At 36.6% G+C, this 24,510-nt stretch overlaps 1 protein-coding gene across 1 annotated transcript; it reads left to right on the top strand.

Annotated features, from left to right (window-relative positions):
- Positions 1-4,245: 4,245 nt before the first annotated feature.
- Positions 4,246-24,079, top strand: LOC100762730 (prolactin-7D1-like). The gene is made up of 6 exons (XM_027409242.2): positions 4,246-4,261; positions 18,808-18,986; positions 19,975-20,013; positions 20,752-20,856; positions 23,064-23,243; positions 23,835-24,079. The coding sequence occupies exons 1-6, from the start codon at positions 4,246-4,248 to the stop codon at positions 24,048-24,050; spliced, it is 735 nt and encodes a 244-aa protein (XP_027265043.1). The 3' UTR covers positions 24,051-24,079.
- The last annotated feature ends 431 nt before the right edge of the window (positions 24,080-24,510 follow it).

Genomic DNA, 24,510 nt, shown 5'->3' with positions numbered 1-24,510 from the left:
TGTGGTATTTGTCATAGCAACACAAAGCAAATTGTGGTAAGTGTCCTCTAGTCCTTGAAATATTTAGCAATTTATATAGAGAACTATTTTGTAATGTTTTAATCAATCTGGGGTAGAAATTGAATGACCAGGAGATCTTCACAATATGTATTAATACATATCAAAAAGTCAAAATTGAAGAAATTGAGTGTTTGACTGGAATGAGACCATACAAGTTTATTGGAAAAATTTATAAGAACTGCAGAAAGAAAAAAAGTAACACCATCTGCTTCTGAGCCTCCTCTATGAGTGACTAGATTTGAAGAAACTCAATCATAGTTTTCATTCTGGAAATATAATGGACAGCCCCAATAGATGTGGATCTGTACAGCTTTGACAGATTTGATCAATCAAAATACCATTTCAAAAAGAACTCAATGTAGATATTTGCTCTTTTTTCTTGACATCATTTCCAAGTAAAACAAACTGGTAAGGGCCATAAATTGGGTTTCTTTCTTTGTTTCTTCCTTCCTTCCTTCCTTCCTCCCTTCCTTCCTTCCTTCCTTCCTCCTTCCTTCCTTTCTTTCTCTCTCTATTCTTTCTTTTTGTTTTCATACCCCAACCAAAGTTTCCCCTATATCCTCTCTTCCCACCTTCCTTCCCTATTTCCCTCCTCATCCACTCATCTTCTGTTTCTCTTCAGAAAGGGATGGACCTCCTATGGATATCAGCTAGCCATGGTATATCAGGTTTCAGTGAGACTAGGCACCTCTTCTTCTATTAAGGCTGGATGAGGCAATCTGGTAGGACAAATTGCATTAGAGATAGCAAGCAATAGAGTGAGAGACAGCCCCTGCTTCCACTATTAGGAGTCCCAAAAGACCAAGTTACACAACTGTAACATATATGCAGAGGGCCTAGGTCATTCCATTGAAGGCTCTCTGGTTGTTAGTTCAGGCTCTGTGATACCCTATGAGGCAAAGCTTAGGGAATCATGGAGAAGCAGGGGATGAATGGATTGTAGAAGTCAGTGGAGTCTAGGGTACTACAAGAAAATCAACAGAACCAACTAACCTGGGCTAATGGGGCTCATAATTGGATTTTGTGAAGATGTACACCAAATCAGTGGGTTCCTTGAATTAACTTGTCATAATTCTTCAGATGGTAAATGAATATACATATATACTTCAGACATAAATATCTGTCTCATATTAAAAATTGGGTAGGTATTATGATTTTTGAGAATTTGTATTCTATAATAGGAATGATTATATAGTTCAATCCTAAAATATATATTAACTAATATTATATGGACTGAGAAGGTTATATTTATGAATATATATGCATGTGCATATATGCCTACAATAACAATGACAAAAAGAGATAATAAATTTGAATTAAATGGAGAGATGTGTATGGAGGGCTTAGAGAGAAGAAAGGTAAAGGAGAATGTTGTAATTATATTATAATCTCAAAAATAAAATGAAATTAAAATTAAAATACCTCCCAGGAAAGACCAGAGTTTCTTGCTGATTTCTAACAAACATTGAGAGGGCAAATGGAGAGAATATTATGTAATTTACTTTATGAGTCTACCATGACCAATGATACCAAAATAAGGAACACAGCAAAAAGAGAACATTAGGCCAATTTTAGAACAGAGTTACAAAATAATTGATCATAGTTAAAGTATTTCCATTCTAGAGACTCGAGGATTTATCAACATATGTATGTCATTAAAATATTCCACAGGAAAGTGGACAAAAGATACAAATCATGAACCTCTCAACAAAGGCAAAAGGGCCTTTGACAAATGTCAACATGTATTTGTAGTGAATTCCCTAACAATCTTGGTACAGAATGGATAGAACTGATCATAAAAAGGGTAACACATGACAGCCATAAGGCCTAAACTGTGTTACACAGGATAAAATATAAAAATTTTCCCTAAAAATCAGAAGCAAGACAAAGTGTCCATGCTTTCTGCCTTAGTCAATACAGTGCTTGAAATCTTTGCTATAATAATACGTAGGAAGGAGGAACAATAAAGGGATACAAAACAAAGAAACCAATCTTCCCCTCTACACTGGCAAAACCCCCTACTAATTCTGCCTCTACTTTCATGGTTACCCACAAAATGTTTACACCTCCACATCACACAGAGACAGACAAATAGATGGACAGACAGACAGACAGACAGACAGACAGACAGATAGACAGACACACACACACACACACACACACACACACACACACAGAGAGAGAGAGAGAGAGAGAGAGAGAGAGAGAGAGAGAGAGAGAGAGGAGGGAGAGAAAATTAAATTTAAATTTTACATTTGTGATAAAACATTGAAGATTTAATCTTTCCTATCCTCTTTTCTCCTGTCTTAATGTGCCCTCTCATGTCCTTTCAGGCCTCTATCACTCACCACATTATCCCTGTTCCATTTGCAAGTCCTATATTGTGGTTTGCTTTAGACTTAAGCTATTAACTCCATTGAAAAAGGGAATAATTGATGATTATCATCTTGAAGCTAGCTTAATAGTTAAATGTGTTGATCTGTAGTTCAACTTATTTTTACTTTTTAAATTTAAATTAGGAACAATCTTGTTTTAAATGTCAATCCCAGTTCCCTCTCCCTCCCCTCCTCCTCTACCCCCACCAACAAGGTATTCCATCCCCTTTCTGGTCCCCAGAGAGGGTAAGGCCTTCCATAGGGATCTTCAAATTCTGTCATATCATTTGGAGCAGGGCCTAGGCCCTCCCCTTTGTGTCTAGGCTGAGAGCACATCCCGCTATGTGGAATGGACTCCCAAAATCCATTTGTACACTAGGGATAAATACTGATCCACTGCCAGAGGCTCCATAGATTTCCCAGGCCTCCCAACTGACACCCACATTCAGGGAGTCTGGTTCTGTCTTTATGTTGGTTTTCCAGCTATCAGCCTGGGGTCCATGAGCTCCCCTTTGTTCAGGTCAGCTGCCTCTGTGGGTCTCTCCAGCCTGGTCTTGACCCCTTTGCTCAACTTTTGACTGAACATGACAGAAATTCATTCTTCTTTGTAGCTGAATAAAATTTAATTTTGTGTGAATACCACATTGTCATATTTTGTTTCTCTGTGGGTGAACTTCTAGACTGTTTATATATCTTATGTATCATGAATATGACAGTGATAAACATGGAGATATAATTATGCATCTCATGCTCTAAATTTGAGTATATGTACATTGTGGTGAAGCTGGATCCTTTAGAACTAATATTTTTTTTCCTTTTGGGAGAGTGTATAGTAGTGATTTCTTCAGGGTCTAAATGAGTTTATATTCTCAACAGCCATGTTTAAGTAGTTTTCTTTCTCACATCCTTATCAGCTTCCATGTTCTAGATAACAGCATTTTTCCTGAGGATGAGAAGGAATAAGAAGTCTGCTTTAAATTTTATTCACCATTGTCTAAGGCATTGATAATTGAGGAGAAAAATATTAGTTATTTGTATGTCCAACTAAATTATGCAAAAAACAAATGACAAAAATCAAGTTGTCATTACACAGTTGAAATCAACATTCAAAATATACAAACAGTAATTCAGTACAGCTGACAAATAGATTCAAAGAAAGAAATCACTTCAATATCTCAATAGATACAGAATGTGGTTTCTTTTAGAAAGTGTCCTTCATTCATTCATAATAAAAGGAACTTATGGGTCATATATATATATATATAATATATATATATATATATATATATATATGCTTCTAGTTTTGTGTTTTTATGGGATTCCTGTACATATCAACATGTGTTTCTCTGTGAGTGGCTCTTTTTCTTACTTTTTTTTTTGTCCTATTCTGATTTGTTTGTTTTGTTTTTACTTATCTTACTGTGTTTAATATTGTTGTATTTCATTTTCCCCTGGTTCCCTGAACTATCTAGTCTCAAGTTCTTGGCCATCTAGGCATCAATAAGTATAGGTTCTACCTCATGTAGTGGGCCTTATCTCAAATCAGATATTGGTTGGTTGTAGGGAGATATCCCAGGTACCTGTAGCGTTGAACTGACAGTATCTGAAAAATAAATTGAACTGTACACAGGATAAGGGGTGTAGTTGGTTATTTATTACGGGAAATTACTCACAAGAGAAGCTGGTAACCCAGGTTAGCCTCTGCAGCCTCCTGAAACCCTACCGGAACCCGAAAAAGAGCATATATCCCTGTCCCCAGCCTTTTATTCCACCTGCTTACTCCGTACCTGTGGTCATGCCCCAAACGGGCATGGTCAATGCTACAGGTAATTGGGACATCTCCCTACAGTTGGTTACTGCCACAAGTCTTTTGCCACTATTGAATAGTTTGCAACTGGATTAGTGTTTACCTTTCTCATTTAGGAGCATGCAGAGTACCTTCAAGTACCATGAATGTTTCTCCATAGATGTGAGGGCTCTAGGTAAGCACCGGCTTGGCTTTTCTTGCTCAGTGAGTGGTATTGGTGTTATCTTCACCAATAAGAGCCTACTGTCAATTTGTGGAGAACCACTGATAGCCTTAAAAATAATCTGGGTTCATTGGGAGTTCAATTTTTGTCAAACATAGGCTTATAGTCCCAAAGTATGTTTCATTCTACTGCAGAGAAACTTGGTCAACCATGTTTATTTATGCTCTATTCATAATATCCATAAAATAGAAACAATTTAAATGTTCTTCAATGGATGATGATTGTCAACCATGGACTATGACCCAGCTATTAAAAAATGAAATCATGAAACTTTCTGGTGAAATGATGGAAGTAGAAACAAAGTTATCCTGAGTAAGTCAGAACCAGAAATACAAATATTACATGTACCGGGCGTTGGTGGCACACGCCTTTAATCCCAGCACTCAGGAGGCAGAGGCAGGCGAATCTATGTGAGTTCGAGGCCAGTCTGGTCTCCAAAGCGAGTGCCAGAATAGGCTCCAAAGCTACCCAGAGAAACCCTGTCTGGAAAATCCAAAAAAATACAAATATTACATGTATCAATTTACATGTGTTGATAAACAAGCTATAATTCACATAACCACATAAGTTAAGTAGCTAGTAATGAATTATGAGGGAGAGGTAGATCTCCCTGGGACTGGGAAATAGAATAGCTATGGATGGATGGAAAAGGGTGGGGAGAGGATGGAATGGGAGGATCAAACAGAGACGGGGAGGGGAGAAGGACCCAGAGGGGAGGGACAGCTAAAACTAAGGGCATTTTGAAGAATCATATTGAAATCAAACACAATAGAGGCACAATGATATAAAGGTGACTTAAGTGAAATTGCCAAATAACAAGGGAGACAGTTCCAACTGGAAATTTATCATTAGCAAGTAAAGATTCTAATACCAGGAATGGGTTGCATATTATCAGGTACTTGGCCAGAGTGGATCAATTCATTGACAAATTTCTAGCCTGATCTATACAATGTACTGTGCAGAAAATGCAGAAATTAATAGAAAAAGTTGAGTGGAAAGCAGTACTAATTTTGATGTTGCTGAAACAATGATACCTTAGTTTAAAATATCATCCCATTTTATCATAGTCTTCTGATTTAGAGGAAACAGTGGCTTAATATATGAGAGTAAGTGAACATTTTCATGTATTCATCATTCAAATGACAATGAGGGGACTAACAGGTTTTTGCACACATATTATTCTGTCATAGTTAAAAGATTGAGATGATCACAGTAAGAGCTAAGAACACTATTCAGATGAAGTCATCGGTAGTCTTAACAAAGAGATCAATTTTCCTTAACAGGATTTCTATGTATATACGGAACACTCTGAAATGATAGAAAATTTAACCACTAAATAATAAATCTTACATAATATGCTATAAGTCTGTAAGGATATTTTCCCATGTCTCCTAGTCCTTAATCTAATTATCACAAAGGCAAAAGAGCAGATACAACCTCAAGTAGATGTCTTGGTCTTCTTGCTGTTACAATCTTTCTGCTGTCCACTTCACAATTTTTCTTGAGTCTTAGGTGTAGGAGTTGTCTTGAATTTTTATCAATTAGGGTTGGACACCCCACAAGTCAGTTGTTTTCTGCATTTTGACCAGTTGAAGATCTGTGATCATCTTCATCTCCTGCAAAAATATACTTTGATAAGCTGTGAAGCTATGCTTATCTGTGTATATAAGCACAGGTTTTAGAATGAAATTGGGAATTGTATAGATTGACTAATGTGGCATTAGTAGGTTCTCCTCTATGATCGATGACCCCATCAACCTAAACAAGACATGCACAGTGACAACAGCAGTTGACATCTCACCATGACTGAAGGAAATCCAAAGGTCCTCAATAGGCTGTCTTATTGTTTGTGATCATGCTTAAACAGACATACATTCAAGAAACACTAAATGGACTCAGCAGCTTGGATTTGCATATACATTTGTAAATAAATACATAACACTAATAGCAAAAGAAGAAGATGTAATGAAGTTTAGAGGGAATAAGAAGCACCGGAAGTGTTCAAACCACCAAATGGGGAAATCTAAACAATCCATTTTTGTTTTTAAAAGAGAGACCCATTTCAGCAAGCATGAATTCAAATAATAACAAAAATTTAAGACAGCTTCTCGGCACTGCGTCATCAAAGAGCATCTGAAATGCAAATGGGATGGCTTAGTAGCTGTTTTGCTGTAGTAGTGTGTCCTTCAGGACTTTGAGGTACATGTCAAAATTTGAATCTCTGATTGGGTCATACAATGCATAAAGACAAGTATCTTCATGATTCAATTTCATGGATGTCAATCCAGACCAGGCAGTGTTGTTCTCAGTTTCTTTGTCTCCCTCCAGCATGTGATCACTGAAAGTATTAGCAATTATATTTTAAGTATTTGTGGGTGTGTATATTTTCTAAATATTTTATAAATATTTGTGAAAAGTTAGGATTGTATTATCTTTGACTCATCCTTTGTACTTTATGTATTTTGATATCATGCCATTTTTTTCTTTCTACCAAATTAATCCTACAAATAGTGCATGAATGCTAAAACTTAGGGAAAGTAAACACTGGATTTGATGGTTTAACATCCCACCTATCAAGAGATAACTGTGCTAAGAAGATCTGCTGAGGTAATTATATATCTGTCTTTCTGCCCAGGAAAGATGCTATTCTCTTTACCACGGGGAACAGCTATTTTCTCTGAAATTATTGGGGTGTGAAGTTCTGGATAAATCACTTTGAGAAGCCTGGAGTTTCTGGCTGGGGCTTTGACATATTTGGCCTACATTTCTTGCAAATTGAACTATTTCTAACTGTTCTTGTTGCACAGGGCACCTCCTTTCCACATAAGAAACAAAAAGAAGTATCTGCAAATTGCTTATCTTGCTGGATATTGTCATAATACCCTCCAAGAGCCCTTTGTTTTGTTTTGTTTTTCCTCAACCTTTCTGGTTTTGAAAAGAAAAGGAGGGTCTCCTTACACGGCAGACATTCTGTCACCAGATGATGCTGATAGTGGTCCCTGATGCCAAAAGACAGTGAACAAATTGCAATAGGACTTCAGGTTAAGCAATCATAACTGAAATACAGAAGGGTTAAAAACAGGCAGTTTTTCCTCAACGAGGCTAATACAAAGTTTCCCTTTGTTATTCACATGTGTAGCTGACACATTATTTTGCAGATAATTAAAGCTGTAGCTATGCAAAATTTGTGTACAATTGACCATGAATGTCAATGCATGTTCAAACTTTCCTGCAGAATAGTAAGTATAATTTAATTTAAGGACAGGCATTGTTTAAATTGTCCTCTGAGCAAATAATTTATGGATCTAGAAAAATATCAGCTAGCAAATTTCACTCACAATTGATCAACTATAATATAATTTTTAAGTTTTTCAAAGATTTGGTGATTAAAATATCAATACACCAGTCCCTCCTTCCCTTTCCCTACTCCGAACGAAGCCTCCTATGTACCACCTATGTTATTCTCTTTCAAGTCCATGGCCTTTTTTTTCTTTAAATGTTGATATATATGTATTCTTAAGTACATACATAATATATATAATATATTCCTAAGTGCACACACACACACACACACACACACACACACACACACACACACACACACACACACACATCTTACAGTATGGAAGAGCCAGTGTACTACTTCAGCCGTGTTGCTGAAAAAATAATATAAGGAATAACTCATGAATCTCTAAGGCTTGTTCTTTGCATTCTGGTGTAGTGTGGGAAGAAATGTGGGAGCTATTGTAGGTCATGTTAGTGAACCTCTTGTTTATCCTGAAATGACAAACTATTCATTTACGTATGGATGAGAAACTGTATAAATTAATCAATGATGAGACTGCTGGTACATCTGTTAGACATTTAATTAAAAACTACTGAAAAAAAGAAATTAATGTATTAAGGAAATTACCCTTTTTCCTATGTTTTAAAATTTATATATAGCCTCATTTTTGTCCTCTAAACCAGAGCTTATTAGAATTGTATGCCTTGGAATTGTTTTAAAATTCTTCACAGTATTAAAATAATGTAGTAGAATCCAACCATTGGCATGACTCCTTTTGGAGAAAAGCCAGAAGTCTGTGGGATACCTACAAATTCAGTCAACATTCCTGCAGTTCCAGATAGATGTGCTGACACACACTGTCCACCTGCTCAAACAGGTCATCCAAAGACACAAACAGCAGCCATTCCTCATTGCACATTTGAGCATTCTTCCACACAAGCAGGCTGTACACCATCAGCAAATTTAGGGTCTCTAGAAAAGGAAAAGAGGAATTTTCTGGGATCTGGTTCTCTAATGTTATCAAGAGTCACTATGTCACTGGTCTTCAGTCAGTGGCCTGCCCCTTCTTTTAGCATACTCAACTTTGTAGCTTTTAGGTGTATGGAGTCATCAGTATTGTCCATTTCACAAATTTAATAATGTTTTCACAGATGGATAGTTTCAAATTTACAAGACATTCTGCAACATTTCCATTACTTCTGACAGCAATTCTACATTCTCCATATATTTGGAGCCTAACTTAAGTTGAGCCAGGGTATATTCAAGTTATTCCCTCCAAATAGTTTAATATCTTGAGGGCTTCTAGTGATTTCAAGTAATAGGATACCCCTGACATTTTCACTTTAACTCCATGTCTAAGATATAACAAAGACAACTCAGTTATTCCATTAGCTTTATCTTCATTCCTGATGTGAATCAACACAAGATTGCTTGTATACTAATTTTGAGGATGAAGATCACAGGGTCTGCAAAAACTTCTGCAACAGCCTGGAATTAACAATGTCAATCATTGAGGAGAGAGTGTGTCCACATTAGGGACCTTGTACCTCACCTGGAGTTCTGTGTTTACACAAAATATCAATAAAATGATAACATAGGCCCTATTAAGTTGATTTTGCTTACTTCTCTTGGTCTAATAATACATACTTTATATTTTATGAAATTCATCAGTGTTAGTTTCATCAATTTCCTTTTCATTACTTGAAAAAATTGTAACATGTCAATAGTTTGTATTCTATCAAATTGAAAGAGCCCACTATGCTAGAGATAATAGCTTGAAATTAATCCTGTTATAAAATATGAATGTAAGATATAAGGTATAAACATAGAAAACACCTAACCTAAATTCTCAAAAAAACATAAATATAAACAAAACTCTTTCAAAGGCAACATTTTAAAAAATGGTGTCTTGTGATTCATATGGTTGGTGTAAATTTTCAAAATAAAAGTGCTTCTCCAAAATTATCTTATGCATAATAGATATATAACTATGTGGAAATGTGTAAATATAATTATATTTATTTATCTTCTGAAGGATTTTCGCAGTCTAAAGTGATTGCAATTTGACTAGTCACTTTGTTTTTCTACTTCCTAACATACAATTAATGGTTGTTGCTAATTACTTTCTTGGGAATATTATTAAGAAAATAAAGGTATATACTAATAGTTTGTGATTTTATTGATATGTTGCCTTAGTTGAAGTTAATTATCAAGGCTCCATTAGACAGGCAGTTAAGAGTTTTGTCTATATTCATTTTAACAAGTGAGAAGTTTGCTATGTTTACTCAATATTAGAAACTCACAGAGGAGGCCCTGGATCTTGAATATGTTACCTTCTTCCCCAGGAGTTGGATAATTCCTTGCTCTTGACCTGTCCAGTGAATATAACATTTTTGGGACAAATCCCTGACTTAAAATTACTAAGCAGATGTAACATACCCTTTTCTAAATCTGATCAATTATTACAATGGAAAGTGTTTATAGACATTGCTGCATATCTCCCAGCTTAAGAACAATCCCTTTTGGGAATCCCTGATCTAAGAATGTTGTTTTCTAGATCAAAGTACTGAAAAGTACTTCTTACCTCTATCTTGTTTTGCATATTTGGGTTAGGTGTGAATAAATATCACTAACCTCACATACAGCAATGGTGACACTGAAGAGGTGAACTGTCCATATTCAACTTGGAAAAATAATACAACATTTAAACTTATTTAGAACATGGGTAAAGGTTCCTCACAGAAGCATGATTGAATCAATGCAGTGGCATCTCCGATAAGGCCTATTATAGCTTGGCTATTGACTCAGCAAATCAGTTTCACTGGATTCCTGCTTTCAATTAATTTTCTACCTTTTATACAGTGTAGCAAAGAACCTCCAAGGTTACACACTGCTAAAAGGGAGGGGGAGAAATGTCTGGAATTTGAGTTTCAGGTCCTTTGTGTACCAAACAGAAGCCATTAATAGCTTAATCACCATGGCCAGTGACATAGTTATATCTACATTCTTTAGCATATATCTAGAGCAAGAATAGATCCATGTGACCTATTCTTGTAGATGACGACAGCCATCTCTGCTCCATGATGACTGATGGAAATTTCAAGCATAGAAGAAAATATTAACTTTGTGTTTTACTTCAGACAAGTAAATTCTTTAGCAATATTCGTGGAACCTTGAGTTTGTTGATATATGTATTTATGTTTTCTGGATATTCAACCAATTAATCCATAACAATAGATTGTTAGTGGTTTAACCATTATGGGTCTTTGTCAATATCCTTGAGGGCATATATGAGTTGTAATGTATAGATGCAAATACACATACTTAGAAAGCAATTCCTAGGGACATCACCTCCATTTAATCACATGACTGCCAAGGCCTCTCTACTGGAGGTTACATGCATCTTTAAGCCACAAGTTTTCTGCCTGACTGACAGTATCAAACAGTGAATTCTGTCCTGTGGAGATGAGCTTAAATCCAGTACAAAAGTAGTTTTTGTATCCACAACAGTCCCCTCTATTGGACTGTTGGATAAAATTTTGGCTTTGTACTGAATTATATTTAATTGAATATCATATCTCATATTAATACTTTACAAAAGAAACAAGTATAGAGACAGACGTTGGTGACGCACATCTTTAATCCCAGCACTGAGAAGGCAGAGGCAGGCAGATCTCTGTGAGTTTGAGGCCAGCCTGGTCTCCAGAGTGAGTGCCAGGATAGGCTCCAAAGCTACAGAGAAACCCTGTCTTGAAAAACAAAAAAAGAAAGAAAGAAGAGAGAGAGAGAGAGAGAGAGAGAGAGAGAGAGAGAGAGAGAGAGAGAGAGATAAGAAACATGTATAAAGATATCTGGAAAGTACAAAAAACACTTGTCATCATGGGAATTTCCATTTGTCCCAGTGGCATATTCTACAATAAGCTATTACAATGCAGTAATGACCTTCATTGACTTCAGTGCCTCTGGTAAGGAGGCCAGAAATGTGCTACTGGCTACAATGCAACAAAACTTTTCAAGGTGGCATTAGGATTTTTCAATAGCTTCATCAACTCTGGTGTTACCTATTTCTTTTATGCATATGTATGAAAGTCTCAAGAATAAAGAAAATTCAATATGAAAATATGTAAAAATCTTGGAGTAGTCAAGTGATTTTGGAACTTGTTATGACTAGTTAGTAACATTCAGGACAGTGAAAAAATGCAGGAGACACCCATATTATTAAATTATTCTGTTAGAATTGTGGGTATGGTGCCCTCCCTGTCGTATCTCACATAACTCTTACAAATATTTACCTGTTCTTAACTAACACCAATCTGTTAAATATTCAAACTATGAAAAAGCAAATGTAATAATGCTAATCTAAGAAAAATCTTTTATGTCGAATATAGTTTCCCCTTGTTCTTCTGTAGTCACTTTAATTCTGTGCTCACCGTCATTTATGACTCTAATTTGTAAAAAAGTAAACATGTTGGCACTCAGAATATCTTAATTTACTTCATGATATTTGGGTATAGTTTTTCCTACTCACATGTGGTATCTTCTGGCATATAACCATCTGCTGAATTTTCTGTTTTATATATGGCTAAATGTATCTGTGGAACGGTAGATGTTACCATGATCTAATGAAAGTTCACAGTGTATGGGATGCTTACTAGAAGCCCATAGCTACTTCTTCCAAACAAGCCCAAACTGACATTGTTTTCAACATCCAAGAGGAAAAGAAAGGCAGAGAGAAAGAAAAAATTAGCTCTGGTGGCTTATTTTAATTTTTTTCCTGTACAGATTAATGTTGTGGAGAGCAAAATTCAAGGCCTTAACTACCATATTTAGCTGTCTGTAGTATTATGCCATTTCCTTCCATGAAATCTGTAAATAAATAATTTCCCACAAAATCCAAAAAAAAAACACACTGTGTAATAGAAAAATGGGAATAACTTAGGTTTCTGGTGACCTTTCAGCTAGAAATACAACATGATTTTTTTCTCAAATTCTAGTTTCTAAATGATATAGTGAGAAAGAGTTTATTGTGGCTTATATGAAAGCCAACACAGTTCATCATAGCAGGGAAGGTGAGGTGGTTTATTTCATGGCTTTTACAATTAGGAACAAGACTGAAATTAATGTCTGTCTTAGCCATAGTCCATAGAATCATGCTGTGCAGTTATGGTGGATCTATGATAACCAAGTATAGAATCTCCCTTACTGTCATTCCCAGAGATTTGTCTGCTAGCTGACTCCTGCTCATATAAAGCTGGTTATTTGATATTAACTCCACAAACAAGCCCTATCAACATAACTCATGGCAAACCTCAAGCATGAACATGTCTTTGAGCAAATGTATTGAGCACATTTGTGAATCACTGTTGTCTTTCACTGTTCATAAGTTCAGCCCCTGTCAGAGACCTGAAACAATCTCTTAACTGTAAGATCTTTGTGGTGATATATTAGTCATGATTTGTTAAAGCTTGCCTAAGGATTCAGAAAGCAAAGTCAGCCACAAGCCATAAAAGCCAGGTGCTTTTAAATCCAGAAGCCTGAGTCTAGGAGGGGGTGGTACATACCTTTAATCCTAAAACTCAAGATTAAGAGTTAGACCCATCTCTCTGAGTTCAAGGCCAACCAGGGATACACGAGATTCAATCAATCTAAAAGAGTAACGTGCCTTTAATCTGGCACTAGACAGGTATAATAAAAGAAGCAGGAATTTAGTATTCAGTAGGGGGCATTCATTCTCCAGCCACACTAAAGAGAGGCAGCAGTTTATTGCTTACTGAAGTTCTTGTGGATCAGCTCTTTCAGCTGAGGTAGTGGTAAGAGCTAGTGGCCTACTACTTTGCTTTTCTGAATCCTCAGGCAAGCTTTAATGAATCATAAATAATATATCACTACAGATTCTTTAAAATAAGATCCAAAATATAGTTTCAATATATCATATAACAAAGGAATAATGCCATCAAAAATGAGGGATGGGAGAACATCAAGGATTATCTGCCTGGGAAAATACTGAAACCCATCAGACTCGGCAGCAGATTTGTCTGCCTGTGTCTAAGAGCTGATCTTATGATGGAATCGTTTGGTGCTAAAGACCTTGAGTACCCAAATCCCTCTAGATATGTTACCTATAGCTCCTATGCCCTTTCTCATTGTCTAGTTTGACTCCATGCCTTCAGCTTTACTCGGTGAACTATATAATGGATTTTACATGTTCAATACTCTGTTATCTCTTTTGTAACATAAGTGCCACCTTCATCATGCCACACAATGACCTTTCAAACCTCCTTACAGGAACTACAAACATGTCACACAGGGACTGACCTCAGGAGCTTTCTGTAAGCTTGTGGTAAATTTTTTAAAGAGTATTGTCATTCTTCTATCTTTCATTCCTACAAAACTAGTGCCGCATGTTCAATGTTGTCAAGTTCTCTAGCAAAGTGGGCTCCTTTTCACCATCTGGATCACTAAAGGGCTAATGGCCCAAAAGCCTAAGGTGTTAAGGAATTTTGATAGATATTAGCAGCAGTGGGCATGCCAGGTTCCATATAAGTCCCTCAGAAAATCTAAAGTGGTAGTGTGGCCTACTAAGCTAACTGCATATTGATGCCATCTGCAAGATGCTAGGATCCAGGGGGCTTCTGAAAAGGGAGCCCAATGGATGGTGAGGTCTCATACACTAAAATATTTCCCTTCTCCCAAGTAGGACACCCGCATCTCCTGATAAGGCCACACCAACCTTGAGACTGCAGGAGAACAAACCTGCAGATAGAATCTTCCATGACAAGAATTCTCACTGCCCATCAAACCACAAGGCTCCTATGCCACATATCCACCATCCTTGATTGGTCCTTATCTAACAATCATAGTCTCCAAAGTGCTCCTACATTTACCAAGTTGAGAGAAAATACTAGTTAAAGCAACTCCATGTTATCTCAAACAAAATATGATATTTCTCATAACACACTTTACTATAAGCAACATCTCTCTATGGGAGAAACAACTGAAAGAGGCAGTCATACCTATTTTTATTACTTACTATGTGGTATTAGTGGATTTTTACATTGTGATTAGTGTTGCTGTTTTTAAGGATTCCAATTGATGTTGAATTCTATTAAATTTGTACTTGTTTGAACACAGCAGGGAACACTGGGCCTACACCAGCTTTCATGAACATCTATATGGGTTCCATTGGTATCTTAAGATCTAATGCCCTACAGATTTGGAGAAACTTTTAGAGGGAAAGGAAAGACAGCATAAAGAATCTGAAAGGACATACTGTGCCAGGCCTGGCTGAAAAGTGTACTATGTAAAACCACAGGGTTTCTTTCTTTTGTTTTTTTTTTTGTTTTGTTTTCTTTCTTTTTTTTTTTTTTTTTTGGTTTTTCGAGACAGGGTTTCTCTGTGTAGCTTTAGAGCCTATCATGGCACTCGCTCTGGAGACCAGGCTGGCCTCGAACTCACAGAGATTCACCTGCCTCTGCCTCCTGAATGCTGGGACTGAAGGTGTGTGCCACCAAAGCCCAGCATCACAGGTTTCTTGAGATTCCCACACTCAGGTTAGCTTCCTATGAACTGTTCAATGGTGAGGCAGGTCCTGCTGACCATATACATGACATACTGTACCAGACCTGGCTGAAAAGTGTACTAGGTAAAACCACAGGGTTTCTTAAGAATCCCACTTACTTTGCTTCCTCTTAGCTGTTCAATGGTGAGGCAGGTCCTACTGGCCATCTCAGTGAAAATCTACGTGTGCCAGTGTATTGTATGTAAACTGAATTAAATATTAGAGATAATAAAGTGAGATAGCATATGTTCTGGTTGCAATGGGGTTGAAGATCCCATAGTACTGACTGACTTTTCTAGTGCACTGTGTCACTATGCTGGAGAGTAGTGTGAAATGTCAGTAAAGGACCTCTTAAACTCAGGTCAAGGTAATTACCAAACTGAGGCAGATGTTTAGGCTCACTGTTAGTATGATTGCTATAGTCAAATGTGTTATAGCCAAATCAAATATGTTCTAATTAGCTTTAAGCCCAGTTCCATGGACTGAGCTGATGTTTGGAAGCCTGGATGAAAAGCCTGTGACTGGCAATATTCTAGGTTCCAAAATGGAGGCTTTTGAGCTTGTTCAGTTAACTATTTCTGATTTCTCTACCCAAACAGCTTCCTTGACATCTACATTTGTGTATTTGACACTCTTATGTGCCTAATATAGAAAATCAAACAATTCATAATATTCCTTGGTCCTTGCCAAATATTTATGAGGGTTAAAATTACTCTGTATAGGTGCCTTTTATTGCAGCCATATGGTCTAATGTGACAAAATCAATTAAATATACATGACCTCCATCTAATTTCGCATTGAACACTCCAGAAGAAATCATCAAAATATGTAAGAACCTGAAGGAAAGAATGAAGGTCAAAGACATAGCTATTTGCCTAAAGCATGAAATTGCTCTCAGTCTTTAGGAATGAGAGATAACTGTGGTTACTAACAACAACATTTATATTCTATTCACATCTTAACAGTAAGGTAAACAGTACACATAGAATTATATTAGTGCTCATAGTAACTAGACTATTTAAACCCCTGAGGGAAACAAATAATGGGAAATGATGCTTCCTTTCCTCCTACTTGTGTGTAGCCTTAGGGATTCTGTGCTAGACTATAAAAGAGGTAGAGAGTTAACTGAAGGAAGGACTCCAGTGAAGGATCTTCTCTAAGTCAACAGCTAAGCTGTGGTGGGATTTTGCAGAAATGCCACTGTATTTGACTCAACCATACTCCTGTAAGTAACTGTGCACCAAGTTCCTCCTAGTGAGCTTAAGCATTGCATTATATTGCAAAGCTTGTTTGCATTGTTTGCATAGTTTGCATAGTTATTTTCTGGTGTTATGTTTTTCTAATCGGGAATGGAGGTCATCAATAATATCTAACCAAGAGAAGTAAAGATCATTGAATCAGAGAAATACTTTCTAATCATGATTCTTGAAGCAAATGCAAGTACATTTATGGATCTGTGTTTCTCAAAGAGGAGTAATCTTAGCCTGGAGTCATGTAGCCATGCTAGAGATAGTTTACATTATCGTAGGTGGCTGAAGTAAAGAATATGAGTATTACTAACAGCTTGTAGTAGAAACCATGATGTGTCTGCATAAGCTCAGATAGTCAGGAAAAACCTACAATTTGAAATGACTATCTCCAAAAGTCAAAATTCAGAAACTGAGAATTTGATGGGAGGAAGACTCCATGAGCCTTTGGGTTCAGTATATAGGACATGTAGAAGGTAGCATGATCTGGCTTCAATAGAATGAACTAAATATTATTTTCTATTTGAGGCTAGGAGCTGGACCTATGAGGTTTTGGCAATTTAGCTCCAGTAAAATATCCTTTCAAAAATAGAAAAGCTGCCAATATTTTCACTTTTTCTTAATATTTTCAAGTAAAATCATTTGTAATAACATAAATTGGATTATATGAAATGAAGCACTAAATTCATTGGCTCCTTGCACCTACTTCTTTTAGACTGATAAAAAAAACCCTTCAGATGATACATGGAAGAGCAATATGTGCACTTATTCTAAACATAAATATCTGTTGTACATAAAAATAATTTGGGAGGCATGAGTTTGTTGTATTCAATGGGAATTAGCTACATAGAATTATTTTCATTTTGCATATAGCTTTTCTGGTGTACTACATTGCTCTAAGTGTTTGAATTATTTTTCATGAATAAACTTTTCAAATTCCTTACTTTATAATGCACATTTCCAATTACATTTATCCAAGATTTTTATAATGAAATTATTACAGACAGCTGTCATCAAAGGTAAATAAATTCTGTATTTTGCTATCTACATCCTGGCTCATCTTCATATGCAAGTAAATTGTTGATATGCTAGTATGCTGTTTTGTTTATCTTTAAATGATAAAAACATTGAACTCAACATTGGTCATAGTTAAAAACTTCAAAATTTAAAAGTGGTTGTTTTATATGTAAGGACAGTACATTCAATCAAGACTAGTGCACCTTCTGGGTCTGTGTGCTAAAAGGTTTAATTTGTTATTTATAAGTAATAGCTTCTGCAGATGCTCTGCATGAAGACTTGGTTCCAGCTGGGTGTGGTGGCATATGCCTTCAATCCTAACACTCAGGAGGCAAAGATAGGAGGAGCTTTGTGTGTTTGAGGCCATCCTGGTCTACAAAGCATGTTCCAGGATAGGAATGACTATCCAAAGAAACCCTGACTTGAAAAATCAAAACCAACCAAACCAACAAAAACAAAACAAAAGTTTGGTTCCGCATGAAAGCCCGAGGTACATAAGATGTGTCCACATATGGCTGGATTTCCATATGTTGGCATGCAGGCTTCCCTACCAGACAATCAAAAAACTATAGCATATCAATTATACTTGTAAGGCTTCCCTTTCATCAAGGTAGTTTGATATTGCACATGGGCTCCTTTCTACTCATAGGATTACAGTAAATACTACAGTCACAGAGAAATCAATTGCAGACATTGGGGAAAGTGTTGAGGGGGATTATTATCATGAGTGAGTGAAGTCATTCAACAGAATCCTTTTTATGGCAGTACTCTATTCTTCCTCAGGACTGAACAACAGACAGCCATGTGTTCATACCTGCCAGGCAATAAGACATGGTAAAAGGTGTCATGCTGTCCTTATAAAAATGGAATGTTTCCATGGAGTGCAAGACAAAGTCTTGCAGAGAATGACAGCTGAAAATCAACATAAGTGTTCAAGACATTAACTCCTTAAACAGAATGATATCTACTTACTCACAACTAATTAACAGAGGCTCCAAATGTTTGGACATTTTAGAATAGTATCTGATAGGAACCCAAAGATGTGAGAAGCTACCAAATTCTTAAACTATTTGTTCAAGTTAATTATTTAGTTGCATTATTACAGTGGAAGACATTTATTCACCACCACAGTTTTACAGTGCCAGATCATACAAGGGAGGAGAACAGCTGAGATGTTATTACGGTCAATAACCTTAAATAAATGGTTCTCAACAGAACTTTTGTTTCTGTGTAGCAGGGACTCTCCTGATGCTGTTAGTGTCAAACCTCCTCCTGTCGGAGAAGGTCGCTTCTATGCCCATGAATGTCAGTGAGGCTGGCCGTAGTGAAGTGTCCCTCAAGGACCTGTTTGACAACGCCACCATACTGTCTGAGAACATCACTAAACTTTCTACAGACATGCGCATGGAATTTGTAAGTACTTCACTAGTCCCTGGCTTTTCCCTAAAAGGAACTTCCCAGATGATGAGTGCATTGCACTGGAGTTTAACAGAAAGCATCATGCTACAAGTTCCTAATATGCCTTTCAAATGTAAAAGACAGTCTGTGGTACTCAAAAGTGGATAAGGGAGGATGGGGCAGTTCCATCATATCTCAAAGACTTATAAAAGCATTCAATAATTTTAAGTATTGAAAACTGGAGAGACAGCTCAGTGGTTAAAAGTACTGGCTGCTCCTGCAGAGGATGCAGGTTCAATTGGTAACATACACTGGTTGTGGTGGTGCACACTGGTAGGATTTGCTGAAGGAGGCAGAGGCAGGAGGATCACGAGTTCATTGGTAACATACATACGGCAGCTCACAATTCTTTGTAAGTTCAGTGGGTCTGAGACACTCTCACACAGATACCTACAGGCAGAACATCAGTGGACACAAAATTAAAAAAAATAGTCATATGTCTCTATGTAACTATTTTAAAAAACAAACAAGAAAACCTTTTCTTAAATTTTCAGTCATGACATAAAAACTCACACAGCTAGCTGGTGAAGAACACTGATGTCCTTTGTTTACAGCAGGCTGGCCTCCATGACATGCATCTTCAGTTAAAACACATTCAGATATTATAGAGAAGTGTGTTATGAGGAGTTAAAGGAATGAATAGGACTAATCTAAACTTGTAAGATGTCAAGAAGGGAAATAGATCTATTCCATTCTCAGGATTCCCTCGGGCTAGAAGTCACCTTTTAAAGGGTTCCAGTGCATGAGTTTATTCAATGGGAGGAATGAGCTAGAGGTAAGAACAGGATATATGTTATCTGTGTCATGGTCAATCAAGGAATCAAGAGACACGGCTTCGATAACAGGGCTACTCAGAAAACATATCTCTACATTTGCAATGAAATGTATTCTTGCTTTTTACTCATACTCAACATTTTATTTCATTTTTTCCATTCTGTTTTAGTTCTACAACAATTTCTCTTCAAGAATATTCAGTAAAACTGTAAGTGCCACAACTAATTAACCTCATCTTCCCTTCAAAGCATCCATGCTAACACTCACATGTGAAAGCGGAAAAACCAATTCCATTTAAACACCTACATAGGTGAAGGAAGCCTCAGCCACCATAAGCAGGATACAAATGGGGCAGTTTATGGAAATACGGTTTGCAAAGGATAAGATGACTATTTAAGATTTTCTCAAATTTCTTTATTCTTTAAATAGCTATACTCAAGGCATAAAATGTAAAAATTTTGATGAGAAAATAATTTTTATTATATACTCAATAATATGCAACCTTAATTAGTATCTTCTTTTGAATTTCATCATTTCTTAGTATTTTCTAAAATGGCCAACTTTTATGTTTATTATAATTAACACAATTTCATTCAGGATTTATAATAGACTTTGAATGGAATAGGTGTATACACTGGAAATAGAAAGAAATGGATAATTTTATAATGCCTAGTTCAGTGAAAAATGAATTTGTGCTAAAAGCAAACAAGGAATAATAGAATAGCAAAAAGGGATGATATATTAGAAATTTAGGTGAAAAGTGAAATAAAGTTACTCAGTTAAATGGAATATTAGGTAAAAGAGTCACGCTCTTAATTTTAGATTTTATGCAATGCTTATTTGTAAAAATTATACATCTATTAAATGTATTAATATTCTGGTCACACGTTCATTTTTTCAATTTTTAAATCGCAATTAACTCAAAATTCCTCTTAAACATTTTCAGCTATCAAGCTTGCACAAGAAAATGAGACTGAATGACGTCTTTGACAAGTGCCACACTCTTCCCATCAAAACTCCAGAAACAAAAGCAGAAATCCGGGAGACCTCGGTGCATCCTCAGCAATTTTACCCAAACTTTAGATGAAGCAGTCCCTGGCTTTGCCATGCTGTAGCTTCTTATCAGGACTGCCAGGGGTGTGGTAATCACAAGGGCAGGAAGGGCAGGAAGGGCAGGAAGGGCAGGAAGGGAAGGAAGGGCAGGAAGGGCAGGAAGGGCAGGAAGGGCAGGAAGGGCAGGAACTATGAGTAAGAGTGAGCCGTGAAATGAAAACCATAGTATACATTTGATAAAGTATAAAGGAAATCAAATATAACATAATATTGTATCAGATCTTTATAAACCAACCACTTAAAAGATCTTATTTTAACAATGTCTTGCCACTGGGAATTGACTTATTACTCTATGGGAAACTTTGAACAGAACTGAACACCTATTTGTAAAAACAAATTCATATTCATGCGGAAGGCATGAAAATCCAATTGTCTATTATAAATTAATATTGTTTCCACATTGATAGGCTTGTCATTACTGACCACTGAGCTAATTCTTCTTGAATCCCAGGAATACCCTGGTTCTACATCTGCTTCTTACCTTTGTATCCCAAACTCCTTGACTTTATAATTTCTTTGTTTCTTAACAGAGAGAACCTGGACAAGAGAATCTTATAAAATTTATTGCCCTCCGAAGGAAGGCATTTCCTCAGTTGTGATGAGAAGTTCTATATGTCACAACAGCTCTCACTAAACATTTTTATGACCTCTCCTTTCTTATCCTTGGCCACAACTTACCCTTCAATTGATTAACTTAAACATCACTTAAAAGATAAAGTGAAAGGAGGGTAAGATGGAGACATGTTTCTGAAGACTTACTTGATTGTAGAAATGCCACAAAGCAGTTTATTGGCATTGCTTCAATTAATCCCCTGCCCTCCAAGTGTAGCTTGGATAAGAAAATGAATACTTTGACATGTTTTGTGGAACTTGTATCATCAGCCAGCCCAGACATAACAGAATTTCATTAAACCCAAGCCCTCACTCTTCATCTGCTCACAGCAACCTGCATTGCTGTAACTTTTTCACCTGTTCCTTACTTCATAAACTTCTCGCATTTCTGCTAATGTCTATTGAATACTGTTGTGTTCTTCACTCTCCTTATCACTAGATTAGTTAAAAGACATCAACATAGCAAACATTTTAAATCAATCATGAGGGTCAATCCTGACACTTAAAGAAGTGGCAAAATTTAACTGTGATATCTATACATACAATGAAGCCCATTGCTCTTCAGGTTGACTTGTCAACAATGTTCATTTCTCTTAGAGACAGAGGGGGGGATTGATGCAGACTGATGGACCATATTTACTAATGACAGGTTGTCTTCAAGGTACCTTTCTATTAATATCCTTAAGATCATAATAAGTGTTTATTTTATAAACATTCTAGTTACTGGTGTCTTATATGAGTTAAGTGATTTGCAATTTAAACTGGTCATGTCTATCTTACAGATTCTAGTCCTGTAGGCACCTCCTCAGTTCAAGAAAGACTTGTGGTCTCATGATGAGCAAAACAACCAACCATATAATGACTTTCAGGGCAGGCAGATACAGAAAACATAATGTGTTCAGTAATAATAGTTCACAGAAATTTTATTTACATAAACATTTTAATTTTTGAAAACTATAGGTTAATATTTTAACTTTTGCATTGCCACATCATTTTTAAATTTTTTCTTATTAAATCCCTATACTTTATTTTTTAATTAGAAATAAGCTTCTTTTATGTCAATCCCATTTCCCTCTCCCTCCCCTCCTCCCCTGTCCCCCACTGATACCCATTGCCAACCCATTTCTGCTCCCCAGGGAGGGTGAGGCCTTCCATGAGGGAATCTGTAAGGTCTGTCATATCATGTGGAGCAGGGCCTAGACCCTCCGCCATGTATCTAGGCTGAGAGAGTATCCTTCTATGTGGAGTGGGCTCCCAAAGTCCATTCGTGTGCTAGGAATAAATACTGATCCACTACCAGGGGCCCCATTGATCGCCAAGACCTCCAAACAGGCATCCTCATTCAGGGGGTCTGGCACAATTCTATGCTGGTTTCCCAGATATCAGCCACATCATTTTTATCTCAAGAAAATCATACCTCTCAAAAAGAATAACACCTGGATATATTAGTTTATGCTCTCTGATTAACAGTCATTAACTAATCCTTCTGTATTTTGCCTATCTTAATATGATTGTCCAATAATTGTTACATAGTTTGAAGACTTTTTGAATATGACATTCAGAACACTGCGTGCCTGGGAAGACCCTCTGAAACACCTAGTGACAGAACTCAGTGCTATGCCAGGAGTTCCTGATGTTATCCTCTCACAGGCCAAAGCCATTGAGGCCCAACACAAAATCCTTCTAGAGTACATCATGAAGATAGTATCCAAGGTGAGTAATCTTCTTACCCTCCAGTTTTCTATTTTATGAATGATGTGACTGCTGTAAGGGATAATAAGTTTTGAAACACTTGATGTTGCAAGAACAAAATTTAGGCATTTAACCTTTTATTAAGCCTCGCTGTTACAAGATAGACAAAGATATAGCAATTCCTCAAAGTCATTTGGGCAGGCCCTTTCCTAGGTTGAATGAAATACCCCCAAGTACCTCATTGGATTCTTTCCATAGTCACCCCAGCTAACATGCTTCTTAAGTGAAAGAACTACCACAGTTCCTTCATTGTCCCTTGAACAAATACAAGTCTATGCTCAAGTAGCAGGATCCTGGTGTTCCATCTGTCTAATTGCAGGTGACATACTTCATCTAGCATCATTTTAGATTTCAAAAGAGATGTGTATGTCTTGCTTCTAGATGACAAAAAGATTTACAGTGTACTGTGATAGAAGCATGGAAAACCATGCCTATAACTGAAATTTCACATTATAACATTTCCTTAAGTGTGTTCTGATTCAACACTCAGAAGGGAAAAGTCAAAATGAACACAAACAGTGATAATAAATAACTGTCATTTCTGGTCAACAGGTTAATCCTGCACTTCAAGAAAAAGAAGACTCCCTAGTCTGGTCAGATCTGGACTTGTTGCAGGCGGCTGATGAAGAAAGTCGATTATTTGCTCTTTATGTATTCTCATACTGTCTGAGAGTTGATCTGCAAATAGTTGAATTTTGTATCTATATGCTGAGGTGTCTGCATATGCATGGCAAAATCTGCTATATTGAATCTGCTCCATCTTTTTGAAGCTTCTTTTAATTTTATACCCTTTGACTGAATGCTTGAGAGCAATGTGTTTATTAATAAAAAAGAGACACAAGATATGTCAGAGCATAGAAAGAAAATTTGTTGCTATCTTTTATTCATTTAGTAATAAATTTATCAATAGCATTAAGGCCTCCGTATCCAAACCCAAAATGTTCAACTGGCAAAGGGAAAAATGCATAGCTTACTTTAGAATCACAGTAAATTGATGTAGATAAAGTTGCAATCAATGAATGAGATCACTAGTAAAAGTGTAATAATTCTAATAGAGACTTGGAAATATTGGGGTCCTTTATGAAAGTTGGCTATACCTCTAAGACAACTTTCATAGTAAAATACCAGAAAAAAATTATCATGGTGTTTCATGATGACTAAGTGTTAAGAGCTATTTGAGTTTATGTGGCTAGGGTACAAACATGAAATGGCTATTTCTCATCATACC

Source organism: Cricetulus griseus, chromosome 3, assembly GCF_003668045.3.
Source record: "Cricetulus griseus strain 17A/GY chromosome 3, alternate assembly CriGri-PICRH-1.0, whole genome shotgun sequence".
NCBI lineage: Eukaryota > Metazoa > Chordata > Mammalia > Rodentia > Cricetidae > Cricetulus > Cricetulus griseus.
Note: the sequence above shows the minus strand (reverse complement) of the source record. Positions and strands in the feature narration are given on the sequence as shown.

Bases quoted from the DNA above. Each gene is read 5' to 3' on its own strand.
- LOC100762730 (XM_027409242.2), top strand. The intron at 20,014-20,751 runs GTAAGTGCCACA...AAACATTTTCAG, and splicing joins CAAGAATATTCAGTAAAACT to CTATCAAGCTTGCACAAGAA. The intron at 20,857-23,063 runs GTGCATCCTCAG...ATTGTTACATAG, and splicing joins CAGAAATCCGGGAGACCTCG to TTTGAAGACTTTTTGAATAT.